At 56.6% G+C, this 27,408-nt stretch overlaps 5 protein-coding genes across 8 annotated transcripts; 4 read left to right on the forward strand and 1 right to left on the reverse strand.

Moving 5' to 3' along the window:
* Positions 1-40: 40 nt before the first annotated feature.
* On the forward strand, positions 41-4,686 carry LOC125338357 (myelin protein zero-like protein 2). The gene is made up of 6 exons (XM_048329024.1): positions 41-325; positions 1,706-1,872; positions 2,221-2,431; positions 2,648-2,792; positions 3,220-3,307; positions 3,818-4,686. Exons 1-5 carry the CDS (start codon positions 271-273, stop codon positions 3,278-3,280), a joined length of 639 nt encoding a protein of 212 aa, XP_048184981.1. The 5' UTR covers positions 41-270; the 3' UTR covers positions 3,281-3,307; positions 3,818-4,686.
* Positions 4,687-5,537: 851 nt separating this feature from the next.
* Positions 5,538-11,716, forward strand: MPZL3 (myelin protein zero like 3). The gene is made up of 6 exons (XM_048329048.1): positions 5,538-5,623; positions 6,412-6,578; positions 6,988-7,198; positions 7,822-7,987; positions 8,737-8,800; positions 10,696-11,716. The coding sequence occupies exons 1-6, from the start codon at positions 5,563-5,565 to the stop codon at positions 10,720-10,722; spliced, it is 696 nt and encodes a 231-aa protein (XP_048185005.1). The 5' UTR covers positions 5,538-5,562; the 3' UTR covers positions 10,723-11,716.
* Positions 11,717-12,548: 832 nt separating this feature from the next.
* On the forward strand, positions 12,549-18,386 carry LOC125338309 (junctional adhesion molecule-like). Of its 2 annotated transcripts, none has more exons than XM_048328924.1 (8): positions 12,549-12,992; positions 14,735-14,780; positions 16,083-16,240; positions 16,583-16,808; positions 16,900-17,026; positions 17,354-17,414; positions 17,622-17,717; positions 17,894-18,386. In XM_048328924.1, the coding sequence occupies exons 2-8, from the start codon at positions 14,744-14,746 to the stop codon at positions 18,053-18,055; spliced, it is 867 nt and encodes a 288-aa protein (XP_048184881.1). In that variant the 5' UTR covers positions 12,549-12,992; positions 14,735-14,743; the 3' UTR covers positions 18,056-18,386. The 2 variants fall into 2 exon arrangements, with proteins under 2 accessions (XP_048184881.1, XP_048184879.1); XM_048328922.1 differs by lacking the exon at positions 12,549-12,992 and adding an exon at positions 12,999-13,205.
* Positions 16,572-25,125, reverse strand: LOC125338310 (microtubule-associated protein tau-like). Of its 2 annotated transcripts, XM_048328926.1 has the most exons (3): positions 22,973-25,125; positions 17,113-20,803; positions 16,572-17,011 (listed from the first exon to the last, which is right to left on the reverse strand). In XM_048328926.1, exon 1 carries the CDS (start codon positions 25,123-25,125, stop codon positions 24,202-24,204), a length of 924 nt encoding a protein of 307 aa, XP_048184883.1. In that variant the 3' UTR covers positions 16,572-17,011; positions 17,113-20,803; positions 22,973-24,201. The 2 variants fall into 2 exon arrangements, with proteins under 2 accessions (XP_048184883.1, XP_048184882.1); XM_048328925.1 differs by lacking the exon at positions 22,973-25,125 and having other exon boundaries at positions 17,113-19,919.
* Positions 20,160-25,247, forward strand: SCN2B (sodium voltage-gated channel beta subunit 2). Of its 2 annotated transcripts, XM_048328928.1 has the most exons (5): positions 20,178-20,242; positions 21,625-21,720; positions 22,677-22,843; positions 22,996-23,206; positions 23,328-25,247. In XM_048328928.1, exons 3-5 carry the CDS (start codon positions 22,694-22,696, stop codon positions 23,525-23,527), a joined length of 561 nt encoding a protein of 186 aa, XP_048184885.1. In that variant the 5' UTR covers positions 20,178-20,242; positions 21,625-21,720; positions 22,677-22,693; the 3' UTR covers positions 23,528-25,247. The 2 variants fall into 2 exon arrangements, with proteins under 2 accessions (XP_048184884.1, XP_048184885.1); XM_048328927.1 differs by lacking the exon at positions 21,625-21,720 and having other exon boundaries at positions 20,160-20,242.
* The last annotated feature ends 2,161 nt before the right edge of the window (positions 25,248-27,408 follow it).

Here is a 27,408-nt window from a genome sequence, read left to right on the forward strand (position 1 = left end):
TGGGAGGAGGAATGATTGCAACACAAAAGAGCAGGGGAATATGGGAGGGAGAAGAAATTCATCTTACCTTGGGAATCTCGCTGATTTACGGGCAGAAGCGAGCGGGGCTGGGCACACCTCGGCAGGGAGCGCTCACCTTCCCTTGCAGGCCGAGCTGGCGGCAAGGAATCTGCCCTGTTGTGCTGGGAAGACTTTGTGAAACTCATCTTCCACCCGGTCACCGAGAGCCCGGAGCGGATTTGTCTTTGCAGACCTGGACTTTTCTCCCCGATGCGCGGCCGCACCTGGCTGGGCGCTGCGCTCGTCCTTGGGGTGCAGCTCCGAGGTAAGGAAACCTGTCCCTGGCCGGCCGTGCTGCCGTCCTCACCCCCCTCTTCTGATCCCTTAAATTATCCCTAAGGCAGAGGCTTTCCCCCCGTCCTTGCTGCGATTCTTTCTGTGCGGGGTTCGCTGGAAGTGGCACGAAGCGGTTGAGTTTCTTCCCCGGCAGGTTTAGGCGTATTCCAGCGGAAGAACACCGATTTCCTTCACTGATCTCCTCCTCAGCTCGGGTTTCAACATCTTTTTCTCTCCTGCCAGGAATCTGAACTTTACTCCCAGCCTTTTTGTCTTTTTTTTCCCCCCTACCTTTGTTCCTAAACAATCAGGGATTGTCCAGGAGCCCCAGGTTCAGATCCTTTACACAGCAAAGGTTCCAGACGGACACGAAACTCACTTGGATTTTCAGTGGTTTATATCAAAACACCCGGATTTTAAGAATGACACATCCTTCTTTCCCAAATGCATCAGCACGCGGCGCGGGTGTAATCTGCCTTGGGAAAAAGTATTTTACACTTATTTCTCACTTAGTTCTTTTCAAGGAGTTTAAAATGAAAATATTTGGCACCGAGTCTTCGTATGAGCAATGTGATCTCTGCCAGTGAAGTTTCCCACGTGTGAATACCCTCAGTGTTTCGGCATTCCAAGTATTTTCCCTTTTGAGATAAGGAATTATTTGGAAGGAAGTATTTAGTCATAAATTACTTCCAAATACGTCTTTATTATGAAGTTATGTTTTACAACCCTAGATAAGCTTTTTTTTGGCTGGAATCACACTGGGGTGAGTTAACTTCCTAAGGTGACAGGATAGTGATATTTTCTTTTTCCTTCACTAGCAATCATTAATTTTTCTTATTTTTCATTTTCCTCCTCTCTTTTCCTTGCTCTCCCTCCTGCTGGTTGTCCCTCTTCCAGGGGAGCATCAAGTGAGCGATGCTCACTTATTTTTAAAGCAGCAGCTGTGGTGGTTGTGGGGATGTTTCTTGGATAAACAAATCCACATTTACCTTGAGGATTTCCTCTAGAATTCCTCAGCCTGACTGAATTTACCTGCAGCTGCCCAGCTGGGCCATAAACCCTCTAAAACTGGCTCTGGATACATCAGTAAGAGCAGTTTCACTGTGGTGTGCATGAGGCTGAGTATAAAGTGTATAAAGGGAAGTTCTAGCACGGGAAACAGCAGTTATTGAGTGGGTTTCAGTCCAGTTTGAGAAGGTTTTTCTGAATCAATCTGCAGGACCACCCCCCTTGGAATGTGCCTGACACACTCAGGTTATCCATTGCCAGCGCACATAAGGCTCCCAAAGAACTCAAGCTGATAAGGAGCAGTGATGAGCTCACTCCAAACAGCGATTTCCCCCCTCTGAGCCCTCTGTTTGCCCTGCAGCGCTGTGGCTGGCGGCAGCAGTGGAAGTTCACACTGCCGAGGAGGTGGTTGCCGTGAACGGGACCAACCAGCGGCTGAAATGCACCTTTTCCAGCAGCAGCCCCGTGAGCGATCAGCTGTTAGTGAGCTGGAACTTCCAGCCCGAGGACCTGAGCTCTCACGAGCCGGTGAGTGAGATCTTTGTGCTCCGTTTCAGGGGTTCACCCTTGCCCCAACACCCAGCACTGGGTGAGCAGGGAGTGGGTATGGACACACCCAAAACCCACAAGTACATTTGGGCCTTTGTCACTTGTAGTGATTAATCCGAGTTCTGTTTATAGACCCTGCCTAAAAAACACCCTCTCATGTTTAGTTTTGGGTGATCAGGGTTAAAATATTTGTGGCTTGATAAAGCTGGACCTGCTGACACCACAGCTGAGCCCTGTCTTAGGTGACATCCTGCACCTGACGCAACTTCAGAAATCTTCCAGGTCCCTTCCAACCCAGGCCATTCGACATTTCGGTGATTTTTGTAGGTATTTCGCTACCTGAAGGAGCCCTACAAGCCCCCCTCTGGAAGGTTTAAAGAGCGAGTCACCTGGGATGGGAACATCGAGCGTAACGATGTTTCCATCATCATCTGGAACCTGCAGCCCACTGACAACGGGACCTTCACCTGCCAGGTGACAAACCGGCCAGATGTCTATGGCACCATCGGGGAGGTGCGACTCCGGGTTGTGCAGAAAGGTGAGAGGCCAAGAAACTCCCCCCGAGGCCGTGTGGATTTAGCCAGAGTGGCCTTCCTCCGCACCCGGGAAAACTATGGGAGAAAAGGGGTTGTAAGTAGAAAGCATGAGGGGAAAAAGAGGAGACTGAGGGAAGGTTTTATTCACAGATACAGGATCCCAGCCTCGTTCCTCCTGGGTGTCCCTCTGGTTCACTCCTCTGTCTCTCCCCACGCAGTGACTTTCTCAGAAATCCATTTCCTGGCCATTGCCATCGGATCGGCCTCTGGCCTGATGATCATCGTGGTGACAGCTGTGATTATCTGTCGGCAGCATCGCAGGAAAGCGCGAGACAAGAGGATCGAGGTGGCAGACACTGAGCTGTAAGGACATGGGAGGGAGGGAGGGAGGGAGGGAGAGGCTCCTGGGAGAGCTTGTCAACTTTATCTCCACGGCCTTTCTGAATTATTGGCGTGGACCCTGCACGGAGCATCTACAATGCAAAACTGCCAACCCAATTAGCCATAATTGGCTGTGTGCAGGCAGAACAGAGCCCCAGGATGGACAAGCTCTGGAGTCCTCATTTGGCTGTTGCCTCTCTCAGTGGCTCCTCACCCAGAGAAGGAGCCAGGTGCCGTGGTGGTGGCTGGCAGGTGACCACCCTGTCCCCTGAGCTGTGCTCACCACACGTGTGGCACACTCACCATCTCACCTTGGGTGTGCTGTGTGTGACTCAGGACACCCTGCTGCTCAGCATGACACTGATTTGGGATTTTTTTTTTTTTCTCTTTTCTCCCCTTTTTATAACAGTAAAGAAAAGGAGAGTCTGAAGATGAGGGAAGAAAAGGAACCCATTCCATTGGAAGACTAAAGGTCTTTGCTGGTGTGCACAATGCAGGTACACATCCAAACCTTCTGTAATTAATGTCTCAGTGTTCCTGTGGGCTCTCCAGGACAGATTCCCTCGGGTATTTTCCTGCTATTCACAGTCAGAACTGAGGCCACAGTCACACTTTGCTGTTGAGGATCCTTCAGAGGCAGCTGAACAATCCCTGAATCATCACAGCCTCATAAATATGCAAGAGATTTCTCCACCTTGGTGTTGAGGAGCATTTGTAGGAAAGCCATTGTTGCTGCTTTCCATGGCATTCCTGCTTTGTGGATGAAGAGGAATGAATTACTTCCCCTTTGTCAGTTTTGTATCTGCTTTTTGATTACTTTAACCTTTATTGTTTTAAAATTGCTACAGGAAGACTGGATCTGTTTCCATATTCCCTGGCTTTGCCTAAACTTGTCAGCATAAATTTTACCCACAGTTTCTGAGGTCAGCAGTTGCCTCTATTATTTTGGTTTCTGACAATAACCCTGAGTAATGGATGTTTGTTTTTCTTATAATCTTTCTTCTCAGGTACTTCCAAAGCAGCTGGTGAAAGCTTGTAATTTGGGGTGTTAGAACAAAGCTGGATTACAGACGCCCCACGCTGCCCGTGTGGTACCTCTGCTCAACCTGAAAGTCTTGCACGGAAATAGGGTGACTTTACATGAGCTGTGAATTCCCTCCAGTGAAGCAAAGCAGGAGGAACTTGCCCCATGAACAGAGAACTTTCCTCTCCATCTTCTCACCTGTGGAATGCGAGCGAGGCTCCTCTGGAAGATGGAAGTGCCAAGACAGCAGACTGAACGGAGGGCTGGGAGGTGTTTGAGCAGATGCACTCTTGCACCTTAGAAACCACAACGTGCCTTTGTGTTGCCCTGTTTTTATTCCCTGAGATCCTGAAAAGGAGGACTGAGCAGTGAGGGCTCAGCTGGTACAACAGACGTACTTGGAATCGCTTTTCTGCATTAGATGGACAGTGTTAGAGCTGGGCAATGTGTGCTGTTTGTTAGGGACAGCGTTCACCAGCCGGGGTGGTTTTCACATCCATCTCTTGCAGCTTTGGGAGGCTCTGGGGGCTGAGGAGTTTTCTGCCTGGATTCAGCAGCTCCCCCTCCTGTTCACATTCCCACGCTCGTTATCCCAGTGCTCCCCTCTGTTCCCCTTAGTTCCAGCCCCCAAAACTGGAACCCACGGAGCTATAACGGCGTCTAACCAGCCCCAGATCAATCCCATTACAGTATTTACCCAGCCCCAAATCAAAGCCTTGACCAGTTTGTTTGTAGGGCGTCTTTATTGCTTTACAACCTGTGATGTGCCCGCACGTTCCCGGGCTGTTCCTGGCTGTTTGTTTTCATTTTCTCTCACCTGTGTTGTAAATAAAGGCACCTTGCTGAGAGCTATGCTGGTGTGGAGGGGGGCTGTGACCTGGGAGTCCCTGACACCTCAGATGAGCAGATTTGCACTGTTTGTCCCCAAAATTGGATTTGTTACCTGGTGTGCAACAAACCAATAGTGAAATACTTCATGGAGATGTTGATTATTATTTCAGAGGAGCCCAGGCCTGGGTGCTCAGTGGTGTCTCACAAACCCAGCACCCCCCAGCAGACTTTTCATGCCATTATTTATACACAGAAATTCAGCATTAATAACTTTCCGAGTACAGCCCTTCTCTCATGCTGGGTTATTAATTCCTGTACAAGTTACATCACCCCAGCCAACTTCTACCCCTGCTCAGGGGAAGGGTCTTCACCTGGCCAGGGTCTTTCTGACCTGTAGGTGTGATTTTTATTATCATAACCAAGATAGTTCAGCTCTGGGATATATAAACCTTGGGTGTTTTGCCCAGTTAGCCATGTACACATAGACACACATCAACATCTTGATTTAATACATCCTCAAAACGTGTCGGTTCCAGGACGTCCTTGGCTAAGGGATGCAGCTGCTGCCTGTTCCCCTGATTAGGTCTCCCTTTTTTTGCTGATTGCGCTTGAAAATCTACAAAGATCTCACAGCGAGGAACATCCTGACACATTCCTTGTTTTGCGGCAGAACCCAAAAAAAAAAAAAAAAAAAAAAAAGCGCAGGGAGCGGGCTGGCGGTGACAGGAACCGCTCGGGGACTTGGGGACAACCGCGGTGGCCACGCCGGCCCCTCCGCTGGCCCCGGGCCGGCTGCGCGGCCGTCCCAGGCGTCCCCAGCGCCGCGGCCATTTCGGGGCTGCCCCGCCCTCACCTGCGCCAGGTGAGCGCCATGTTCCGGGGCTGAGCCCGGCCGGGATGCGGCGCCGAGGGGCGGCGGGGGCCGGCGGCCGCCTCCTCCTCCTCCCGCTGCTGCTCGGTAACGGGGGGCTGCGGGGGGCGGCGTGGGATGGGATGGGATGGGATGGGATGGGATGGGGTGGGATGGGATGGGATGGGATGGGATGGGGTGGGATGGGATGGGATGGGATGGACGGGACGGGAGCGGCGGTGCCCGCGGTGCTCCGGAGGGTCCCGCGTGGGAACCGGGCCGGGAGCGCCCGGGCTGCAGCTCTGGGGGCGGTGGATGGTTCCGGGGCGGTGGGCACTTTGGAGGAGGTGGGAAGCCTGGGAAGGGCCGGCCGGGAGCGGTGGGGAGGCTCGGACAAAGTTCTTCCCGGGAGCGGTGGGAGCCTCGGGAAGGGCCGGAGCATCGCGGCAGCTGAACGGGGCAGAAGTGGCTGCACACGCTGGAAACAAGAACTGAGAGCCCTTGGTGCTGTGGGGAGACTTTTGACCCGGTGCGTGTGAAATTCAGGCGCTGTGGCAAGAAACACAGAGCAGAATTGCATTAAAGTACCCAAAGCTGGGGGTTTGCGACTCGTCAGAGACGCAGCTGATTCCATTTCTCGGCTCTTGGTCTCCACACCTGAACAGCTGTGCTGGTACTTCCCAGGTACTTTATTTGGAGCCCGTTCCAGCCCCACGGAGAATAGGTCAGGGAGGTTTGCTGCTTTTCTTCAAATTTCAGTGTGGGGGAGGGAGGCCCTGCTGTGCTTTAGTCTTTGAATTTTGGTTGACCTGCACACGTGTCGGTATTTCTGGGACAATTTTGCATCTCACAGGTAACAAGAAATTAATCCCTGCCTTTTGTGCCTGTTCCATCAGATGTCTGCAATGTTCTTTCCCTGGAAATTAAAGCCAGTCCTAAAGTCCGAGCTTTTGTGGGTGAGCAAGTGCTGCTGAAATGCTCCTTCAAATCCAGCTCCCCCATCACGGAGAGCCTGCTGGTGGACTGGACCTACCGTCCCCTTGCTGGGGGCCAGATGGAGACAGTAGGTGGAACAGGGCCAGGCCTCTGGGCATGCTGAAAATCTGAATTTTCTGTTTGCTTTGCTGGGCTGCTGCCTCGCTTTGTGGTTTGGGAGTCTCGCTGTTGCCTTCCTTCCCCTGTAAAATTCCTTTGGTGTTCTCTGGGTGAAAAAGTGTTCTATGTAAAGACAAAATAGAACAATAATGATAAAGTAGATAAATTTGTGGGTTTGCCACAAGTGCTGCATTGTGCGCTACACAGAATGACTGTAAAGATTTGATTGGTAGCTTTATTTCTCTTATATAGGAAATACCCTGCCTGGCTTCTTAGTGTGTCATTATTCCTTTATTTTTGCAATGCAACAAGCAGTTCACTCTGCTTTCCTGGGTGAGTGTTTTATTGCCACAATTATTGCCTTTCCCTCCTTGCAGGTTTTCCATTATCAGTCTGTTCCACACCCCACAACAGCGGGGAAGTTCAAAGACAGGATATCCTGGGTTGGGAATGTTGCTAACGGTGATGCTTCCATCGCTATCCAAAGCCCAGTGCTCAGTGACAACGGGACGTTCATCTGCAGCGTGAAGAACCCTCCGGACGTTTATCACAACATTCCCCAGACAGTGCTGGTGGTTACAGAGCGGGGTAAGGCTCCCTGCCCAGAATTTGGCCTCACCTATGTGCTAGAGTTGCTTTCTGGGATCTTGGAACCCTGAGCATCATGTGGGAAATGCTCCCTGGAGTTCCTTGCTGGAGTTTCAGCAGGGGTTGCCTCAGCCCCGCTCTCTGAGCTCAGTACTTTGAGAGCTACTGAATTGATTTGGGGCAGGAAGGGACAGGGGAAGCTGTGGTGATAACAGGAATCAAAAGCGTCCCTTTGTTCAGAAGTTTCAGCCTCCGCAAATTGTGGCAGAACAAGTTAAACATTGAGGAAACGCTGGCCTAAAAATAATCTCCACATCACAAGCGCTGATTGTCAGTAATAATTTCCTCATCTGCCCTGCGTGCCAGCCCTGCCCCAAATTCCCAGCTCAGCCGTGCTGATAGAACTGTGTCGTGCCCTGCCTTCCTCTGCAGTGGAGGCGCCTGGCTGGGCTGGGTTTGGGGACAGGAGCCCCGCAGATGTGGGCACTGGAGCCCTGCAGATGTGGGGACAGGCTGTTTCCAGTCTGCCAGCCCTGTGTTTCATGTGAAAGGGCCACCAAGCTGTGCTCTGGGTGAGCTTTTGTGCCAGAGGCTCAGCCAAGCTGTGTCTCACTGCTTTTCAGGCCTGGCCTTCCAGCTGACCTCAGCAGCTCTGCTCTCCATCCTGGTGTTTCTCCCTTCCATCCTCGTGGTCATTCTGCTGCTGGTGAGGATGGGGAGGAAATTCCGGGTGATGAAGGAGAAAGGAAAATGTGGCTACAAGAAATCCTCCATCGAAGTGTCTGATGAGTAAGTCCTGGCTGCAGGCTGGAGCCTGTATTTCCACTTCAGGGTGTTGGCGCAGGCACGAGGGATGATTTCCCCACTGTCCTGCAGCACAAACTGTCTATGGTTCAGTCACTGGTATCTGCTTCTCACCCAGCAGTGGGAAAGCTTTGGGAAATTCCTGTGCTGGAGCATAAACCGAGTGAGTGCACATCCCCTTTTCCTGTCGTTCGCGTGAGGAATGCCGTGGAACTGCAGCAGTTTAGGGTCAGCCACTATTTCACTTCTGTAATGAGGTTTATTTTAGCCTGAGTCAGCACAGTGTTTTGCATGGTGAGCTTTGTGTGTTGCATTTTGTACTGAAGTCGCCATAACAACAAAATAAACCCAATAATGCTACCTGTGGTGGCCTGAGCAGAGATGCCACATACTGAAGGAGCCTTGGAGACTGAATTCCCTTCTGCTCAATTCCTTGCAGAATGATTTTTCTTTTTTTTGCTGCAGTCTCTGAATCTTTTGATTGGTGGTATAAGATTTGCCAGCCAAAAAGCAACTTTTGTTTTAATCTTTGTGGCACTTAAGTGAAATATCTGCCTTCAAAAGGAGGCACCTGGCAGCTTTCAGTCCTTTTGGCTTTGCTGTGTGGAGTCAAAGGCTTTTCCTCACGATGAAAAACCTTCAGTTCCATGTGGTGTAACCAGAATTCAGTCCACAGGAGATACCGGAATGTCTGGGGGGGGAAAGTCCAACCTGATGCCGTGCTTTTCCTGCAGGCCTGAGCACACAGACACAGCCGGCTGCGGGGGAAAACTCAGGGAGTGGTGCCTGAACTGTGTGGTAAGTGAAAGTTGGTGTTTTCACAGAGATTTTGCCAACTTGGGTGCTCAAAGAAGGTGCTAGGAGCAGCAGGTAAAGTGTCATAACATCTCTGGGTGTCCAAGGTGTGTCCCAAATGGCTCCTGGGAGCTTCCCAGCTATAGGGACTGAGAACTGCTGGTTGTAGTGGTGGGGAAGCTGTCATGACATCCATCAAATTGATTTCTCATTTGACTTGATTGGAATCAAAGCTGTCATTTTAAGAAGAAAAATCAGGGCTGAAGTGCCAGCTGCTGTGAGGTTTCTTTAGGGGCTCTGTGTGAGCAGTTTGGGGTTGGCAGTGCTGCAGTGGGGAAGGCAGGCAGGCAGTCACCCCCCAGCCCCCCGTGTTTCTGCAGAGGCGGTGGAGATCTTCTTCCTTTCACCTCGTTTTCATTATGACAGAACATTGCCAAACCCTTGTGGTTTGTTTGTTTGTTTCTGCTTTTTGTTTGTTGTGCTCTCTGAAGTGGTGGTTGCCTTCTAATTCTGCTCCTTCCCTTCCCACCCCAGCAGCAGCTCCTGTTAATCAGGTGCCTTGTGCTCCAGCTCCTGAATGTCTTTGCCATCTGCTGCCCTTGTTTTGTGTGAGTCCTGTGTGCTGGAATCAGCAACCACAAGCATGGCACATTCCAGAGTAATGCCTGCTTTGAGAGGGCTTTCATTCTTCCACCATGTCCTGCAGAGCAGATTTACCTCAGGGGCACCTTTGAATCTCATGAACGCAGTCAGGACGTGTGTTAAGGAGGATTTAAATATGTGTTGCTCTTCTAATGCCAGTGATTTAAAATGTCCTAAATGCCCAAGCCTTCAGACAGGCGTGTGCTGATGGTTTCTATTAGATCCAGGATGAAAAACAGGCAATTACGTAAGTTGAACATAAAATATTTACAGTTCTGCATTAGACACAGCAGGTACAGAGCTGCAGTGTTGGGAACGAGGCTTTGGAGAGGTGCAGGAAGCAGGAAATGCTTTGTGCCAAAGGCAGAGTTGCCTTGGGAGGTGGAAAGGCTGTTCCAGGTGACATTCTGGGAATCAGGGAAGCACCAGGTGGGGAGATGGGAAAGGATGGAGCCCCAGTTTGGTGAGGGAAATGCTGTCAGGGAATGGGAGATCTTAAAAGTTGAAAAATGTCCTCTCATCCTTTGGGAGGAGTCAAATTGGAGCGATAAAATCCTGCTGCTTTCATGTAGAGTACTTTGTCAGGTGTGATCCTTTGCTGTCTGATACCGCACTGTTTATCTGATCAGGTCTCTGAGAATGCTGCCCCACTCACTTTAATGATTCTGCATTTCTGAGGTGTCTCTAATGTGCTTTTTCAGGCTTCGTATGTGACCAAGCAATTAAAATTGCAAAGCCAATGGAAAATCTCTTTAGGCTCAAAAAGTCTGGGGTGTCAGTGAGATTTCCCTTGTAGAGCTGAGGTGTTTGGGTGAGTTTCCAGCTCAGAGCTGCAGAGCTGCTTGTGGGGACACCATCAGATGAGTGCTGTGGTTAGAGCAATGATGGGGTGTCTGTCAGGGCTGAGAAACAATAATTTGTGCTGCTCAGGACTGTCTCTGCAGGGTCGTGCTGCACTTTCTGGTTCATCTTTAGCTGCTGCTTCTCTTGAAACACGTTTCACTTGTGGGTTATGCCATGGTCATTGTGTCTCATGGTCATTGTGTCTGGGAGAGGTCAAACAGATTTAGTGCTTATATTTATATTTATATTTACAGCAGTGTTTTTGCAAGTCCTCAGGCTTGTTCAAGCACAGCAGCATTTCTGGGAAGCATTTAGGCTCTTGCCAGCAGCCCAGCCAGGCTCAGCATTTGGCTGAACTCATGACTTCATTCATGTCTTCACACATAGTTTCTCTCTCCATGTTCCCTGTTCAGGACACGGATGAGGAAGATCCATACTGATGGAAGACTGAAGCTGTGGAAAAATACTAAAATTTCAGCACTGAAAACTGTGGTTAGATCCTTCCAGAGGCTGCTGGATAACCAGTGCAGGTTGAAGGATGTGCTCTGCTCTCTGTGGATTGGAAGAATAATGCTGATGGGATAATTCACTTCTATTTAAGCACAAAATAATGATTTTTTTTAAAAAATCTCTCTAATACATTGGGGAAAAGAAAGTCTCTTGCCCTCAGATCTGCAGGGCCTACAGAAGCCTCAGTGCCTACAGTGCCAGCGTGCCTTGGTTTACCTGCAAATTGGTTTTGTTTATTGGTTTGATTTTTTTTTTTTTTGTGACATTCCTCCTTTCCTGAGCCCTGGAAACCCAACTTCTTGAAGTAAAGGCTGCTCCAGCTCTCTGGGCTGCTTGCCTTTGGGCACTGACAAGGTTTATTCTCAGTTTTTGTGGAACATACTGACTCAAACCAGTTTGATGATGGTATCTGGCATCCTCTGTCTTGGAGTGAAGAGAACCTACTGCTTTTGAAGTATTTTTTGGTTTATTCAGCTGCATCACTGGGTACCTCTCCTTCTACTTGTAGAAGTGAAGCACAATTCATAGAAAGCTTTTTTTTTTTTTTCTTTTCTTCTTTTTTAAATCAGAAATGCCAATGGGGACTCTGTTTCTGGGGACACACAACCCCATCTACCTCAGCCATGGACTCAAGCACTGCCCAAAGGAATGTTCTGTTTGCAGTAGTTGTTTTCTTCCTCCCTTCTTCTAGGACCCATTTTATGGAAATGTTTAATTGTGCAGCATTACTTCCCCTCGAGGAAGGGCATTTCCTCTTTCCCCAGCCTTGTCCAACAATGAATGGCAGAGAGCAGAGGAATTCACTCACTCAACCCCTAAAAAGCTGCTGTCTTTCTGTATCAGTCAAATATTCTCCTTTTACAGATGTGCTGCAGGTTTGCTGTTGATTTTGCTGTGCAATTACCAATAAATTGCATTATTTCATTCTGGGCTGTGGGTCTCTTTATTTGGCTAAATAGAGCTGAACTCATAAAACTGCCATCCTGAGGTGTAAAAATTGTCGTGTGATGATGGGTAAAGGTTTTTAGGGAGCAGATTTAACCCAAAAGGGGACAGGTACCAGGTCCCCCCTCAGCAGCTCTGGGCTGGCTGCAGGTTTCAGGTGTGGTGATGCTCCCACTGAGAAGTAGGTCAGCTGTAGATCTGTGCCTCCAGATAAAGAAATAAAATTTTCTCCTGTCTACTATAAAGCAATATTTAAAATGTCTGTGCTCCCTGGTGACACAACACCTCTGTCAGCCAAAACATTCCTGGGAAAGGTTTTTGGGGGGACTGTGCAGCCTGCAGGAAGTGGCTTTGCTGTTCCCCTCTCAGCACTCACACCCACATGACTTCTCTGTGAAAACCAAAGGCTCTTTTTTGCTGCAAAATGTTGGATTTCAGCTCTGCCTCCTTGGCCATGAGTGTGCTGGATCCTGGGCAAAGCTCCCTGGTGCAAAGCTGAGCTGCTACCTTGGAGCTGTGAATGGTGCTGAGCTTTCTCTTCCTCTGCCGCCCACATGGAAATTTCTCGGTGCACCATGCAGAACAGGGTGCTACTGGAATGGAGAACAGGAGCTGCTCTGGTGTTTCAAGGAAAGAGGAAGGGTGAAAATGGCCTTTCGAAGTGGCCAGGAGGGGAAGCAGTGATGAAAATCAGTGGCTGGTGTGTGTTTCCGAAGGAAGCAGCTGCCCATGCTGTGCCAGGCAGGCCCAGGGGCCCTTCAGCCCCTTGAGGAGTCTGGCAGCAGCAGGAGGAAGGCACAGCCCCATCACTCAGTGTTGCTGCTGCCTCACTGGGACAAGATCCAGCGTGCAGCAGCGGCAGCTCTCCAACCAGCTCTGAGCCCCGAAAAACAAAGCAGGAGGGAGCACAGGGTGTGGGCCAGCAACCTCTGTGTCCTGGACTGGTCATCGTGACTGGTCAGGCCAGTCTGCCCTGCTGGGCCTGAGGCACAGCCGTGCCTGTGAGCTGCCTCCTGAAGCTGCCCCTTCGCCCCTCTCAGGCAGGTGCACCTGCAGTTGGTTTCTCCTCTGGTGCACATCCTAATTTGCTGTTCCGCTTTCTCTTGCGTGTGAAAGTGACCACCAGACTCAACCTTAAAGAAGGAACTGCCACGAAAGGTCTTGCATATGCGACCTCGGGATGATTCAGAGTAGCTGAATCAGTCGCTGAAGAAGCCTTCATGCTAGACAAGCTGGCTTCCTCAGGCCACACTAGGTGAGTATTTTTTGCTGTAATATTTATTCCTGGATGCTTTTTCATTTGTTTTTCCCAGGAAGAGAACCAGGGGAGCAGAAGTGCTGGCGACTCAGATGCCACGTGCAAAAGCAGGGAGATGTGAAGGCCACGCGGTGTCCGTGCCCTTTCTCCCCCGATCTCTTTGGGAGAGGCGATTTGGATGTGTCAGCACTGGCACACACAGCACAGCTGGTGAGTGGGTGCTGGCTCCAGCTGGTGCCTCCCAGCACCCTCCCACTGCTGTGTGGCACAGGGGGAGACCCTGCAAAATGTGTCCCCAGACGGGACCAGAAATCCTTCTCGAAAACAGGGCAATAAATCCAGCAAGGACTTAGTGGCACATAAAGCCCAGAGCCCCAGCAGCTCAGCTGCAGGGACTTTTTGGAGGTTCTGGGCATACAAACCTCAGCTTTCTGCAGCTGAGGACTGTTTGTGGAGCTGGCTGCTATTTTGGCTGCTGCACAGGGGTGGTCCTGGGAGGGTGGAGCTCTGCAGGTTTTGGCAGTGTCTCTGGGAAAGCAGGATGCTGTGTCTGCTGCCCTGAGCTGTGCTGGCCGTGCTGAGGGCCCTGGGGCTGGGCAGCAGTTGTGTTTGTAGGTCGGGTGTGCAAAGTGTGTCACGGCAGAGCTGCACAGAGCACAGCCAACCATGCAAAAACCCAACCCCAGAGGGCTCCTGTGTTTTCAGAGGCAGGTGGGAGAGGATTCCAGAAGGTTTGCTGCCACTTCTCAGGATATTTTGTTTGTGGAAAGGGCAGGGTGATGAAGGTACAAAGCTGTAGTGACTTTCTCAGCCTAGAACTGATCCAAGGGTCCCGAGCAGCTGATTCTGGGCCTGGAATCCCTGACTGTGGCTGACCTTTAGATCCTCTTGCTTGCATGATGGAACAAAGAGAGAGAAGCCACCAAGATGCCAGAGATGATTCAGCTCTTGTCTTTCTATTTCTATTTCATTTCTGCAGTATTGGAAAATACGTGCTGGTAATGGCAGCCTCAATTCCAGCTTCATGTGGGGCAGGAGAGCTGCTCTCAGTAATTTTTACCCTTAAATAAGTTTGGAATGGCCACAGCTGGGGTTCATGGAGCAGGGACAGGGCAGCAGGGTGCTGCCTCTTGCCTTCCTTTGGACACTGGCTGGCACATTCCCGGTGGTGACAGCCAGTCCTTCCCTGGGCTGCAGGAGAGTTCTGTGATGTGCAGGAAGGAGATGTCAGCTTTATTCTGAGAGATGTGGAGCAGGTCAAGCTGAATCCAGGGACCAAGTGTGGCACTGCTCCAGCAGAACCTCTCACCGTGTGCAGCACCCAGGGGCAAGGATTTAGGTCTGGAGTAGGGGGTCTGTGTTTTAGAACCAAGCTTCTCTGATTCTGTCATATTAAAAACCTCCGATTGCTTTCGGAGCAGAGTCAGCACCTGCGAACATCTCAGCTCAGATGTCAGAGGCTCGACCCCCAAACCACCGGAAAGATTCGTGACTTAGGAGAAAACACGAAGGGGTTTAGGCTGAGCCCTCTCCCCCACGCTCGCTCTTCCTCTCCCGGCTCAGCGCGGTCTCACAAACCAGAGCCCTGCTCCCTGCCCCCTGTGCTGCGCTGACTTTCAGCCTCCCAGCCTCAGAGGCTGCACATCACAGTCTTCCTCTGACCTTGAGCCTGTTGCCAGTCCTTGGTGTCCTGCCCCAGGGGACACTGGAGCATGTGTCACCTCTGCTCTTCTTTTCAGAGTGAGAAGATGTTGCTGAGCCTGACCCTGCTGCTGACATGGCTGGGTGAGCACTAAGTTTTATCTCCCTCTGCTTTCCCCCCTGCCTTTGCTGTGAGACCCATCAGTGCCTCTCCTCCTGTGGTGAGAACCCCTTGGGGCTGCTCCTCTCCTGGGTGCCCGTCCCTCCTCTGGCCCTGCGTGTGCTCATCTCCCCTTCCCACAGACCTCCCCTATATAGGCTGCAAACTGCACTGGCATCCCTGGATGTGTCCTGTGTTTAGGCTCCAAGGCTTTGAAAGAAGCAGAACTGCTTCGCCAAGTCTAAATACAGGGAGAGGTTTCCAAGGTATTGATTTTGGCTCTGCTCAAGGCAAGGAGCTCCCTTGGTCCTCTCCGCTGGCAAATATTTGTCATTTTCAGCTCCTCAGCTGGTCAAGACCAACAGAACTTGTTTGGGAAGCTGCAGCACTTTGCATTCATTATTTACAGGGCTTCAGACAAACACTTGGTGCTTGGCCAGGGCCCAGCCCTCGGTGGTTGTGGACAGGCTGAGCAGAGTAGCCCAGCCATGAGGACGAGCCTACCTGTCTGAGCAGCTCCTGCTGAATCAGCTCAGCCAGCTCTCAGCAAACAACAGCCAGAGCCTCAGCCTCCCCTTGCAGCTCACTGCAGGCTCTGAGGCAGGTGGGGTTCCTGCTGACAAGCCCCAGTGACATTTTCTGCCCCACTCATTTCAGACAATTGTTTAGTTCGGAGAAGACCTTTAATCCCCTTCCTGCCACACACTCTGCAGCCAGCGAGCAGCAGCTGCTTCATGCCGGTTGTCAGCTCTCTGCTCTTTGATGTTCCCCTGGTTTGCTTTTTTTCCCACTGTCCAGCTTCTCTAGAAACCCCAAGCTGTGTTTACGTGGCCAGACAAGTACAAGCCCAGGTCTGGAGCCTGTGAGCAAAGGGGAAGGAAGCCAAATGGGCAGTGAGGGAGGAACTGAAGCGTTTCATGTGAAGCGCTTGAATTGCCCCTGGCCCGGTACAGATGAGAGCAGCACAGGTTCTCCCAGCCAGTGACTCACAGGCACAGCCCTGCAGGAGCTGCAGACTTTGGCTCCGAGGCGTGCAGGGCAAGGGTTGTGCATCCCAGCCTCCTTTCGGCTGGATCACACGGCAGCAGCCCTTGGTGTGGCGGCGGGAGGATGTGCTGCCCCACATCCCAGGCACGCCACGAGCAGGGGTCAGGCACAGGTTTGGCCTCTGGACTGGTCAGGGCCGGGAGCCCCAGGCTTCCCTGGAGAGGAGACAGTGATGGGGACAGGCAGGCTGCACCTGGCCGTCCTCCCTGGGCTCATCCTGCTGTCCTTGTACCCGGCAGAGCGATGCAGCGGGGCTGCTGGGGTGTTCATGGAGCCTCAGCTCCAAGCTAGGGCTGGGGACTCTGTGCTGCTGCGGTGCCTCTTCCTAGACCCCGACAGCAAGGGATGGACCCTGCACAAAGTGGACTGGCTGCACAAGGCAGGAGCTGGCACTCAGGTGGGTCAGGACAGGGGTGGCGAGGAGGGGACACGGGGGCCGGTGGCAGGGGAGCAAGGCAGCTGTGGGGAGGCTGTGGGGAAGCCCATCCGCCTGTCCCCAGGCCACAAGGAGAGGAAGTTTCCATGAGGGGAAGAAGGGTCCCCGAGTGGTGGCAGGACCCGTCCGCATGGCCCCGCAGCACCGGGGAAGCACCGCTCTGGCTGCTGCATCCTGGAGCCTTCCCAGAGAGCGCCGGGCTCTGTGCGAGGAGAACAATCCACGGGATAGGGAGAGAGCGTGAATCTGAGGGCTCTTGAGGGCGGACAGGGCACCTGACATCCTTCACCTGTGCCCTGGCAGGAGGAGATGGTGTTTTATTACTACAGCAACTACGGCGTCCCCGTGGGCCGCTTCAAGAACCGGGTGCAGTGGCAGGGGAACATGTCCCGCTGGGACGGCTCCATCCGGCTGCAGGACGCGCGTGTCAACGACAGCGGCATCTACGAGTGCGAGCTCCGGCTGCTCCAGAACAGCAGCGTCTTCCGCAGCCGGACGGTGCTGCACGTCAGCCCCGCGGTACTCAGAGGTGCGTGCCGCGCCCCGGGGCTGCTCCCTCCGCCCGCAGGCTCCCGGACCTGCCCGCGGTGCCATCCCCTGCCCTGGTGTCTCCCCGGCAGGAGGAGGAGCAGCAGACGCCGAGGATGCGGCGCCCCCGAGAGACTCTGGGTTCTGGCCGGCCGTGGTGGGCTGTGGCTGCGTGGCCGTGGTGGTGGCGTTCCTGGCCGGGCTCTGCGTGAGGAAGAGGTACCGGCGCTGGCTCTGGGTTTAGGGGGGTGAGAAAGCACCTCCCTGCAGCCCCCCCTGCGCTGCTCTCGCTGCTTTGCCCTGACCTTCTCGGGTGCGAGGGTTCAGCTCCGCAGGTGTGGGGTGCAGCCTCCTGCTGCCATCTAGTGTCACCCTGCCCTGGCCGGTGTCCCCTCGGCTCCCAGACCTCCTGGGCTGTGCCCAGGCAGCAGAGACAAAGGGATGGGCAAAGGGATGCCAGTGTCCCGGGAGAGGGAGGGAGGGAGGGACAGGAGCAGCGGCTGTTGCTTCTCGCCGGAGGTGACACTGCTGCTGCCTTCCCTCGAGGTTTGCAACCAACACGGCCCTGGAGAGGATGGGGAAGAGCAGCAGCAACAACAAAGCAGAGGTGAGAGCTGAGGCTGGAGGGATCACTAGGGTTGGGTGTGTGGGCCCAGGGCTGGGGAGGCTGAAGGAGGGGATCCCACACTGCCCAGGCACGAGGGGCCATTTGCTGGCCAGCTCCAACCATGTTGCTTGCCCTGTAACTGGGGTCAGGCAGCCCCTCCATGTTTGGGGCTGCTCGGTTCCAAACACCCCGATCTGCCCTTTGCAGGAAGCAATTTACTCCTCAATCCCTGGAGCTGAGGTACCCAAGGCTGAGCAGGAAGCAAAGAAGAAAAGGAGAGCTGAGGACACGTACATAACCATGGTGAGGAGCTGCAGCAGGCATGGTGGGACCCCCACATCGCTGTCCCTGTTACCAGGGTCACGGCATCCAGGGCCTCACTCCCCATGCCAGACCCCAGCATCCCGTGCCCCCTGCCCCCTCCAAACCCACCCTGGTACCCGTGGTGAGGCTCACACCTTGTCGCTTGCTCCCTGCAGCACCCCTCTCACTGCCGGGACAACGGCGTCTACGTGCAGCTGGCCAAGAGGGCGATCCCGTCGGAATGGATGGCAGAGGGGACACAGGGGGATGGGCAGAGCAAGGAACCCCACAGCAGGCCACAGGAGGCACTTCCCTGGGCTCCAGAGCGGGAGAAATAGCTGTGCTGTGGGATGGCAGCCCCTTGTCCAGGAGTGTCCAAGACAGCTTCGTCCGTCTGAGGACTGAGAACTGGTGACACGTCACTGTGTGCTCCGTGCCAGGGCACTGCTGCGGCACAGCCCAGCCCAGCTGTCTGCAGGGAACCAGGGGACACCTGGGCCTTGCCCCCTGGTCTCTGGAGAGGGGCACAGTGGGCACAGCCTCACGCTCCAGCTTTGATCCTGGCACAGGATAAGGATCTCCAGGGGGGAGATGCAGCAGGAGCCGTCACGTTATTTTTCTGTAGATAATAAAACTCAGGGAGTCTTCCCTGACCCTATCTTCGTTTTACCTCCTGCCTAAGCGTGTGACGTCCAAGTGTGCCAAAGTCTGCCTGGCCCAGGGCCTGGGAGCCCCTGCACCCTTGTGCAGCCTCGCATGGGCACCCACCAGCCCCGCTGGCTCCAGGCGGGAACAAAGCCAAACGGGACAAAAAAGGGGTCCCTTGGCAGCAGGATGGGGACGGAGGGGTTCAGGACAAGAGCCCGCGGGCAGTGGGGTCCCCCACGTGTGTCCCCTGGCCACGGGTGAGCAGCCGGGTGACGCGCAGCGCTGGCCGGGGGGAGCCCGGCAACCCCTCCCGGGCCGCCGGGGCAGCGTCTGGGCCGGCGCTGGCGCTGCTCCCGCTGTGTCTCTGGGTGCTGGGCGCTATCCCCGCTGTCGCGCTCTATCTTTAGATGTTTGACACCTCCAGGTGCGGAGGGAGCCGGGACCCTCCACCTCCCACCGCTGCCGGGAGACTGCAGCGCCGCGCTGCGCTCCTTGGTTCTCGTTGACACCCTGCTCTCTTTTCCCGCAGGCAGCCGCGGGACGGGATTCGGGAGGAACCAGCCCCCGGAGCTGGATTTGGGAGGGTCGGGGCTCGCACAGGGCCTTTGTAGGGTCGTGGGAGCTGTAGCAGCAGAGCAGAGCGGGCTTTGCCTGCCCAGGGTGGGTGGGAAAGGGCTGTGTGTGCAGTGAGGGTTTGCTGAGCGGGGCTGCTGGGACAGTCCCGTGCCTTCTCTCCCGGCTGTCCTGCTTCCCCTCCGGACTCTGGTCAGGCAGCAGAGCCCCCCTGCACCCCTCCTGCCTCCCTGCTGCCCTTTCCGTGCCTCCCCAGGGCTCTGCTGCACAGGAACCAAGGTGTGCTCTGGCTCCGGGGCATCCCTCTCCTCTCTCCCCAGTGATGCTGCCCCAGCAAAAGCCACCACCCCGTGTCCCGGGGCCTGAGCAGCTCTGTCACTGCCACTCCGGTCTCCAGGAGGTCTTCTTGTCTTTCCTGCACCCATTTCTGCAGCCTGAATCCAGGTTTGGAGCCCAGGGCCAAAAGGCTTCCTTGACTGATGGTGCGAAGGGGACCAAAGACTTTCGCCAGCCCTGTTACTGCTGGGCAGAGGCTCCCCGTCCCAAGGGCTGGGTGAGGAGAACTGTTATCCTGGGAGGAGGTGCTGCTGGAGAAGGGGAAGGAGCCTCCAGCAGAGTCTGGCAGCCCTGGGAAGCGACGGAGCTGTCCGGGAGCGCGCAGGTGACCGGGAGCACCTCCACCTGCTGCAGCCTACCTGGGGCATCCCGGCTGGGCGCCTCGGGCCCCTCTGCTCTCCCCAGCCCGGAGCAGCCCCTCTGCTCCCTACCCGGCTCCAGGAGGGCATTTCCAACGCTCCTGGGCCCCGCTGGGCTCTCCAGAACGGGAACTGCTGCTGCGGGCGGTGTGAGCGGGGCTGGCCGCCAGCCTCCAGCAGGGCACAGGGGACACACCTGCACGTCCCCACTGCACCCGGGGGGCTGCGGGGGCCGCGGGCACCCACCGTGTGCCACAGCCCCTGCTCAGAGCAGGGAGCCGGCAGTGCCAGGAGCTGTCGCCTGCAGTTCAGGGGAAAATTTTTCCGCCCTCCCACTCCGGCGGCTGCAATCCACCAACCACAGCATTTACTGCTTTTTTTCGCCCCAGCACCGCTCCAGCCATATTGGGCTGTGGGGAGAAAGCGGCTCTTATGTTCTATGTCACCTGCAAATAACCCGGGCGTTCGAAAAAACACCTCCACCACCTCCACAATCCACACCAACACCACGTCCTCTCCACACACAAAAGTCCGTCAAAATGAGCCTGGAAGCCTGGCTCCCGCAGCCCACCTTGTTCCTCACTGGCCTCACCTTGCTCCTCTCGCTGGGTAAGTGTCGGCTTGAGCCCCCTTGCATGTGCCGAGGTGGGGAGACACCCGTGTCCCTGGCCAGGAGCCCCCTGCCCGTGTCCCAGCCCCGGGAAGCGCCGTGCCGCAGGGATGGGGACGGAGGTGATCTGGCGTGCACCTTGCAGAGAGCCACCAGCCAGGGTGACCTGCTTTCGGGCAGGGTGGGGGGTATGGTGCCACTGCATCTTCTCCTAAAAATGCCCTGCATGCTGCTCGCTGGGGGCTGAGCACAAAGCCCTTTGCATGTCAGGCAGAGGAGCGGGCTGGCGTGGGGACAGGGCTGGGAAGGTGCTGGTGGGTGGGCTGGGCTGGCTTGTGGCTGTCCTTTGGGTGCTGGCAGGGGTGCTGTGGCTGTTCCTGTGGCTGTCCCTGGGCTGGTGGCTGTGCTGGGGGCCGCGGTCCGTGCCTGCTGCCTGGCCCCGCAGCAGCAGCGTTGTGTCAGCAGCTCGGCGGCCGCATCGATCGCAGCCGGGCACGCATCGCTCCTTTGAAGTGCTGTCCTGGAGCTCCTGATGGGCTGCTTTTCCCCAAGGAGACAGCCTGGGAAAGGAGGATACAAAACCTAGCCAGGGCTGCTGTAGAGGCTGCCGTAATTGTACCCCCCCAGCCTGGGTGCAGCGTGACAGAGCGTTTGGGAGCCTGCGCAGCGCCGCAGGACGCGGCCTGGATGGTCCCAGGGGTTTTGGGGCTTTCTTCCCCCACCTCTGTTGTCCCCCAGGGCTGAGTGCCCGGGCAGTGGCAAAGTTTGGACCCACACACGTGGGTGCTCCCAGGTCCTGCCAGGCCGTGGTCTCCCTGCTTGGGGTGGCAGGTTTGCTGCTGGTGGCACCTCATCCCTCTGTAGAGCCCTGGGCAGCCCTGAGGACATGGGACAAGGCCATGCCACCCACCCGCAGGCACACAGGGCATCGTGTGAGGGGCACCCAGACCGTGATTCCATGCAGGGATTCCTCCAACCATTCCTGCTGGCGCAGGCCGGCTCCTGGCTCTTCTCTCCCATCCCTGGTGGTGGCTGCCACCAGGCAAGGCTGCAACACTGGCTTGGGACATTTCTTCCTGCCTTGGGTGCTGTAATCGTCCCCATGCACCAGCCGTGCCATCCCTATGTCCCTGAGCCCTGTGGGAGCCCTCCCTGCGCTGGGGCTGGGTGCAGGTTGTTCCCCACAGCTGCCAGCACAGCAAGGAGCCGTCTCCAGGGCTTGGCCGTACCCGAGGGCACCGCTCTGCCTCCAGGGAGCTTCAGGGCGCTGCTGGTTCACACCTCGCAGCGGGACCTGGGGCTCGACACAGCCGTACCTGCAGCTGGGAAAGGCTCTTCTCCCTGGCTGCAGAGCCTGGCCCCTTTCCTGCCCTGCTTGCAGGCGGAGCGGATCGGCCAGCGGAGCAGCCCTGACATGCACCCAGCTTGGCCTCGGGAAGAAGGTTTGAGAGCAAAGAGCAGCAGCCCAAGGGGAGAGGTGAGGTGATCATAAAAGCACCTGGGGGCAGCGTCACTGTCCCTGCCCTGTAGGGTGTCACAGCCCCCCTGTACCCGTCGGTCCCTCCCAGGGCTCGCTGTCCCCCTGTCCCTGCGCTTCTCAGGGCTTGGCCTCTGAGGTGTTTGCAGCCAGCTTGGCTGTTCCTGTCGCCCAGCCTGGGGACAGGTGCTGGGTGCAGGCGCTGGGTTTGGGTGCTGCTGAGGGGAGCTGCAGGGAACGAGTAGAGGAGGGAGCAGGGCAGACCCCCCATCCCTGCCCACTCCCCAGGTGAGTCCTGCCCTGTGAGCTGCACCAGGTAATGCCCCTGTTTCTCAGCAAGGCCGGGGAGCAGGGACTGGCCTTGCTCCCCCAGCAGCGACTGAGATCTTGCTCTGGTCATTCCCAGCTGGAGAATCCTTTCGTGGGCACTGCCGGCAGGGGAAAGCATCTGCATTCCCCCCCCCGAAGCCCCTGGGGCCGGCCCTGGCAGATCCCAGCCCTCGCTGCCGTAGCTGTGTCCTGCTGGGAATGAAATGTGATGAGCGCAGCCATAAATTCCGTGTGGCTGTGGCGCCGGGCCCCCGAGCTGACGCTGCAGCCTCGCACAGCGCCATCGATCCCGCAGCAGCACAGCCCCGGGGGACGGCCGGGAGCAGGGCTGGCCTGCAGGCAGCAGCATTCAGCACCGGGGATGGCACAGGAGGCTCATCAGCCCTGCCAGCGCAGGGATGATGCTTTTCCTGTGCAGCCAAGGGACGGTGCCAGGGCTGGGGGCTGCTCCTCTTGTTCCTGCTGGGCAGGGGAATTCCGGTCCTGGCTGGATGCAGAGTGCGTGGATGTGCCTGGAAGGCAGTGCCAGGCCCGAGGGAGAGCTCTGTGCAGGCAGGGCAGGATGGGGACATGGGCTCACAGGACGGCTGCCTGTGACACCCCCCTAATTCACCTGCGTTTGGCAGCACCCCCGGGACTGGGCATGGAGGTCATGGCCCCTGCCACCATCAATGCCTTGAATGGCTCCTCTGTGAAGCTCTCCTGCACCTTCAACTCCTGCTACAAGGTGGAGAACAAGCAGTTTTCCCTCAACTGGACGTACCAGGAGTGCAGTAACTGCTCGGAGGAGCTGGTGAGTCTCACTGGGGATCTGCTGGGGGTCCTGGGACCACCTCAAAGGGTGTTCCTCGGAGTTCCTTACAGGGCGGCGTGTGCAGGGAGGGGGTGCCTGGCTGGGGAATGAGCCCGTGGGGTGCCTCACCTGCTGTCCCCACGGCTGCCCAGTTCCTGCAGTTCCGTACGAAGATCATGAACAAGCAGCTGGACCGCTTCGGGAACCGCGTGGAGTTCACCGGCAACCCCGCCAAGTACGACGTGTCCTTCACCCTCAAAAACGTGCAGCTGGAGGACGAGGGCACCTACAACTGCTACGTCCTGAACCCCCCAGACCGGCACCGGGGCCACGGCAAGATCAGCCTGAAGGTGCTCACCAAAGGTCAGTGGTCCCCTGTGCTGCAGGGCACCCACGGGTGCAGGGTTTGCTCCCAGAGCCCTGCCCGTTCCCAGCCATTCCCGCTGGACACTGTGTGCCCTGAGCTCCTGCCATGTGTCCCCAGAGCCCCCGAAGCACGACTCGACGGTGGCCGTCATCGTGGGCGCCTCTGTGGGCGGCTTCTTGGCCGTGGTGATCCTGGTGCTGATGGTGGTGAAATGCGTGCGCCGGAAAAAGCAGCAGAGGCTCAACACAGACGACCAGAAGACGGAGGAGGAAGGGAAGACGGACGGCGAAGGCAACCCGGACGAGGGCACCAAGTAACGCCCCCCTGCTCGCCCCTCCCTCCTCTCCCCTGTACAGCGTGACCCTCTTGATGTGCTTCCCAGAGCAAGGATTTCTGTCTCCCCAGAGCATCCCTCCTTCCATCCAAACACCCAACCCAGCCTGGAGCAGGGCGCAGAGGGAAGGTCCCTGGAGCCTGGCTGTGCTGGGCAGGGCTGGGGAGGGGGGGCTGCAGCCCCTGAGGCTGAGCTGGGACCAGCCTGTCCCCTGCTCTGAGTGCCAGAGAGTCGTGAGGAGGTGCTGGGGACAGGCTGGGGCAGGTGAGACATGGAAGGACTGCAGCAGGGGGTGCCAGGAGGGGCAGAGGGCTCTGGAGAGCCCCGTGCCCCATTGTCTGCTCTCTGTCTCAGTAGAAGATGCGAGCAGGGGCCAGCAGTCTGCCCTGGGGGTCACAGCTCATCCCGAGGTGCTCCTGCTGTGCCTGGGCCACTGGCACTGGCGTTCCCATCCCGAGGGATTCCGATAGCTTCCAGTCTCCTCCTTGCAAGCTCGTGCTCCTCAGGGACTGTCCCACGCTGCTCAGAAGTCAGGGGCCAAGGCCATGAGCACACCTGGTATCTTGGAGCTTTGCGGTGTTTGGGAACCATTGATGGCTCTAGGTGTGCAAGGGATGGACCCTTCTGCCTCTCGGGCTGTTTTTGGGTCTGAGCATCTCAGCCCAAGGTGCTGGGCTGACGTTTTTGTGCTTGTTTCCTTCTTGGGGAGGGTGATTGTGGTGGGAAATGTCCTGCTGATTTGTCAGACTGAGGTGGTGGAGACAAAGAGCTGCTCAGAGGAAGAGCAGCTTTTGGGCACTTGCTGGGAAGGACTGGGCACAACAGCAGGCCCGGAGTTAGGACAGCTCTGTCACCCTGGAGCAGCCCTGTCATGCTGAGACTGCCTCCTCCAGCCTCCCCACAGAGCACTGCACACCCGTAACTGCCACGGCAATGCACTGCCAGCGTGCCCAGCCCCGTGTGCCACCTGCCTCCCCTGCAGGTGAGCTGTGCTGGGCAGCACCAGGGGTTCAGGCAGGGAATGACCCAGGCCAGTGTCCCCTGTGGCACCGGGCCTGAGCTTTTCTTCTCCCGTGGCTGCCAGGAGGGGGACAGTGCACGGAGCCACGGGGGACACTGCCCAGGGGCAGGTGGTGGAGGTCCCGTCACCCACGAGCAGCACTGCCAGGGGAGAAGGGAGACCTTTGCAGTGTCCCTGTGGAGAGAAGGGACACCTTTGCCATGTCCCTGTGCAGGTGCCACCCCGGCAATGCCATCAGGCCCCAGGGATGGCAGGACAGCTGTGCCCTCCCTGCTCTGCCCCATCGCTTTCCACCCCAGCCCTACGTGCCCTGTCCATCCCACTCGACCCCCCTGGGCTCCACGCTGCTCCCCTCCCATCCGCAGCAGGAATGTGCCGTGTCCCACGCGTGGCTCCCTTCCCCGGGCCCTGCTGCCCAGGGAGGGCCGGGCTGTCCCCGCACCCCCGCACAGTGCCAGCAGGGCTCCCGCACCGCCGTCCGCCAGAGCCGGGCTGTCCCTGGCTGCTGGTGGGACTGAGCCAGCACCTCGGGGGTACAGAGGCCTCTGAGTGTTGCACATGACCAGTCTTGCATCTGCCTTTCATTTCTTTCGTGCACTATCCTTGGATTGCAACTTGCCAATGCATCTGTCTGTACATGGCTGTACACAGCAGAGACAAATACAGATCTGTACACACAGGAGGAGCTGCTGTGGGTCGTGCTGGGGCCTTGGGTGTGCGCCTTCCCCTTGCCGAGCACTCTGCTGAGCGCAGGATGTTTTTATTGCTCTTTGTACAGTCAAACAAACGAAAGAACAACAAAACACCGACTTTGCCCTCGATGCTTTTGTGCCGCTGCCTGGAGGGGCAGGATGGGTCCCTCATCTGCTCTGCCTGGAGGGATGAGCCCGCTCCAGTGTGGAGCTCTGTCCTGCTGGGGTGCTTTGGGTGCTGAGGGAGCCCAGGGCACCCTGTGTGTCCACAGCTCTGTCCCTGGGAGCCGTCGCAGAGCCAGGGCAGTGCTGGGGGTGGGAGTGTGGCCAGTGCTGCCCCAGCCTCCCCACAGGGAGATTTCAGGGGTGCTCCACACCCACTGCAGGGCCTCCAGGACCTGTGCCCTGTCAGCTTCTCCACCTGTGCTTCTCAGAGAGCTTGGATTGATGGCTGCTCTCGGCAGGTAAGGCTCAGCAGGCTCCAGCAGAGCCCAGGGCATGTGCTGGGTGATGGACACCCGTAACCAGCTGTTCTCCCAACCCAGCAACGCCGTGGGGATGCTCCAGAGCAGCACGACACAACTGGGGCACAGTTAATAGGCACATCCATCAGTTCACCCACCGTGGAGACACGAGGGAAGCTCTGACAGCCGCCCTCTGCTGTGCCTCTCCCTGCTGCCCTTCACTCGGGGCTGCCGAGTGCTGGTGCATCCCAGTTCCTCACACGAGCAGGGTCTGGCCACACACTGCCCCAAGGCACTGCCACCACCTCTTTCCACCTTCCAGCCATGCCTTGCCCCCTCCCCAGCCCCCTGCCTTTCTCAGCTCACCGCTGTTCCCAGCAGCAGTGCCAGTGGGATGAGCTCTCGCAGTGTCCCTGTCCCTGCCCGCCCGGACACTGCGCCCTGGACACCTCAGCGTGGGGTCAGTGCTGCGGAAAACTTCCAGCTCCCCATGGCACCTCTCCCTCCCTGAGGAAGGGCACCCAAATCACCTCCACTGTGCTGCTGACACAGTCCTGCAGTGCTGGGCTGCTGCCGGGGGGTGCAGCCAATCGATCCCTGGCCCATGGCAGTGAACAACTTTGCCATGCAGGGAGCAGCAGTTCCTCGGAGGAGGACATGGAGTTATCCGAACCCAGCTTCAGGGGGTCAAATGCAGTCACAGGCAAAGGGGATGGGGGACCCTCAGCTTGGCACTTTCAGGATACTTCTTAGAATGTTGCTGGCAAAAAACTTGAGGGAAGCGGTGGGATCACAGAGGAGACCCCGTGGGACACAAGAAGGGTGAATTCTCATCACTGCAGGGGACTGAGGGCAGTGACAGCAACCCCCCAGCACTGGGGCTTCACGGATTCTCCAGAACCAGGGACATTTCTTGTTACAGAACAAGAACATTTCTTCGGGCCAGGTGGGATTACAGATGTTAAAGAACAAGAGAAGGGGTGGGAGGTGGCAGGGACCTCTGCCTGGTCCTGTGCAGTCACGGGGGACTGCTGGGGTGTCTCAGGGAGAGTCCAGAGCCACAGTCCCTGCAATGCCGCCCTGCTCCTGGGGCTGGAAGGAATGAGGGGGCACCTGGAAAGGGAACAGCCTGGGGCAGTGAGGCCCGGGGCAGTGAGGGCTGTGAAGGGCAGCTCTGGGGGGACAGAGTGGGGACGGTTCATTGGAGGTGGCCTCGGGCTGTGCAGGGTCAGGAACAAACTTTCTCCTGGGATACAGCAGGGTTGCCTCAGCGGTTCTTGCAGATGCTCTGCAGTGGCTGCCAGGGGACACGGCCGCTCTTCCCCCGCGTGTTTAAAGGGCCCGTGGAGGGGGGTGAGGAACCTGTGCGCTCCGGAGGGCAGGCGGCTCTGCGGGCGGGGACGAGCAGGCAGCGGCAGCGCTGGCAGGGAGAGGGGAAAGCACCGCTCCGAGGGAGAGCTGCAGGCAGCCGAGAGCTGGAATGACAAAAGCAGCCAGGTACTCACCCGCAGTCTGTGCCCGGGACCTCTCGCTCAGTTCCCAGCCCGGCGAGTCCGTCCCAGCCAGGACAGTCCTGCAGAGCCTGATCCCTGCGGTGCCTCCTGCCCTCTGCCAGCTCCCGGGATGCCAGGCCACCTTGTCTTTTAAAGGTCACAGCCAGAGGACCTTGCAGTAAACATAACGTGCT

Source organism: Corvus hawaiiensis, chromosome 25 (assembly GCF_020740725.1).
Source record: "Corvus hawaiiensis isolate bCorHaw1 chromosome 25, bCorHaw1.pri.cur, whole genome shotgun sequence".
NCBI lineage: Eukaryota > Metazoa > Chordata > Aves > Passeriformes > Corvidae > Corvus > Corvus hawaiiensis.

What these genes read in the sequence shown, in the direction of transcription:
- LOC125338357 (XM_048329024.1), top strand. Translation starts at nt 271, where the DNA reads ATGCGCGGCCGCACCTGGCTGGGCGCTGCGCTCGTCCTTGGGGTGCAG. An exon ending in CCTTGGGGTGCAGCTCCGAG is followed by an intron (nt 326 to 1,705) that starts GTAAGGAAACCT and finishes TTTGCCCTGCAG; the next exon opens with CGCTGTGGCTGGCGGCAGCA. An exon ending in ACTCCGGGTTGTGCAGAAAG is followed by an intron (nt 2,432 to 2,647) that starts GTGAGAGGCCAA and finishes CTCCCCACGCAG; the next exon opens with TGACTTTCTCAGAAATCCAT.
- MPZL3 (XM_048329048.1), top strand. Translation starts at nt 5,563, where the DNA reads ATGCGGCGCCGAGGGGCGGCGGGGGCCGGCGGCCGCCTCCTCCTCCTC. An exon ending in CTGGGGGCCAGATGGAGACA is followed by an intron (nt 6,579 to 6,987) that starts GTAGGTGGAACA and finishes CCCTCCTTGCAG; the next exon opens with GTTTTCCATTATCAGTCTGT. An exon ending in TCCATCGAAGTGTCTGATGA is followed by an intron (nt 7,988 to 8,736) that starts GTAAGTCCTGGC and finishes CTTTTCCTGCAG; the next exon opens with GCCTGAGCACACAGACACAG.
- LOC125338309 (XM_048328922.1), top strand. Translation starts at nt 13,026, where the DNA reads ATGCTTTTTCATTTGTTTTTCCCAGGAAGAGAACCAGGGGAGCAGAAG. An exon ending in CAGCCCCGCGGTACTCAGAG is followed by an intron (nt 16,809 to 16,899) that starts GTGCGTGCCGCG and finishes TCTCCCCGGCAG; the next exon opens with GAGGAGGAGCAGCAGACGCC. An exon ending in AGGACACGTACATAACCATG is followed by an intron (nt 17,718 to 17,893) that starts GTGAGGAGCTGC and finishes TGCTCCCTGCAG; the next exon opens with CACCCCTCTCACTGCCGGGA.
- LOC125338310 (XM_048328925.1), bottom strand. Translation starts at nt 19,363, where the DNA reads ATGGGTGCAGGAAAGACAAGAAGACCTCCTGGAGACCGGAGTGGCAGT.
- SCN2B (XM_048328927.1), top strand. Translation starts at nt 20,173, where the DNA reads ATGAGCCTGGAAGCCTGGCTCCCGCAGCCCACCTTGTTCCTCACTGGC. An exon ending in CACCTTGCTCCTCTCGCTGG is followed by an intron (nt 20,243 to 22,676) that starts GTAAGTGTCGGC and finishes TGCGTTTGGCAG; the next exon opens with CACCCCCGGGACTGGGCATG. An exon ending in GTAACTGCTCGGAGGAGCTG is followed by an intron (nt 22,844 to 22,995) that starts GTGAGTCTCACT and finishes ACGGCTGCCCAG; the next exon opens with TTCCTGCAGTTCCGTACGAA.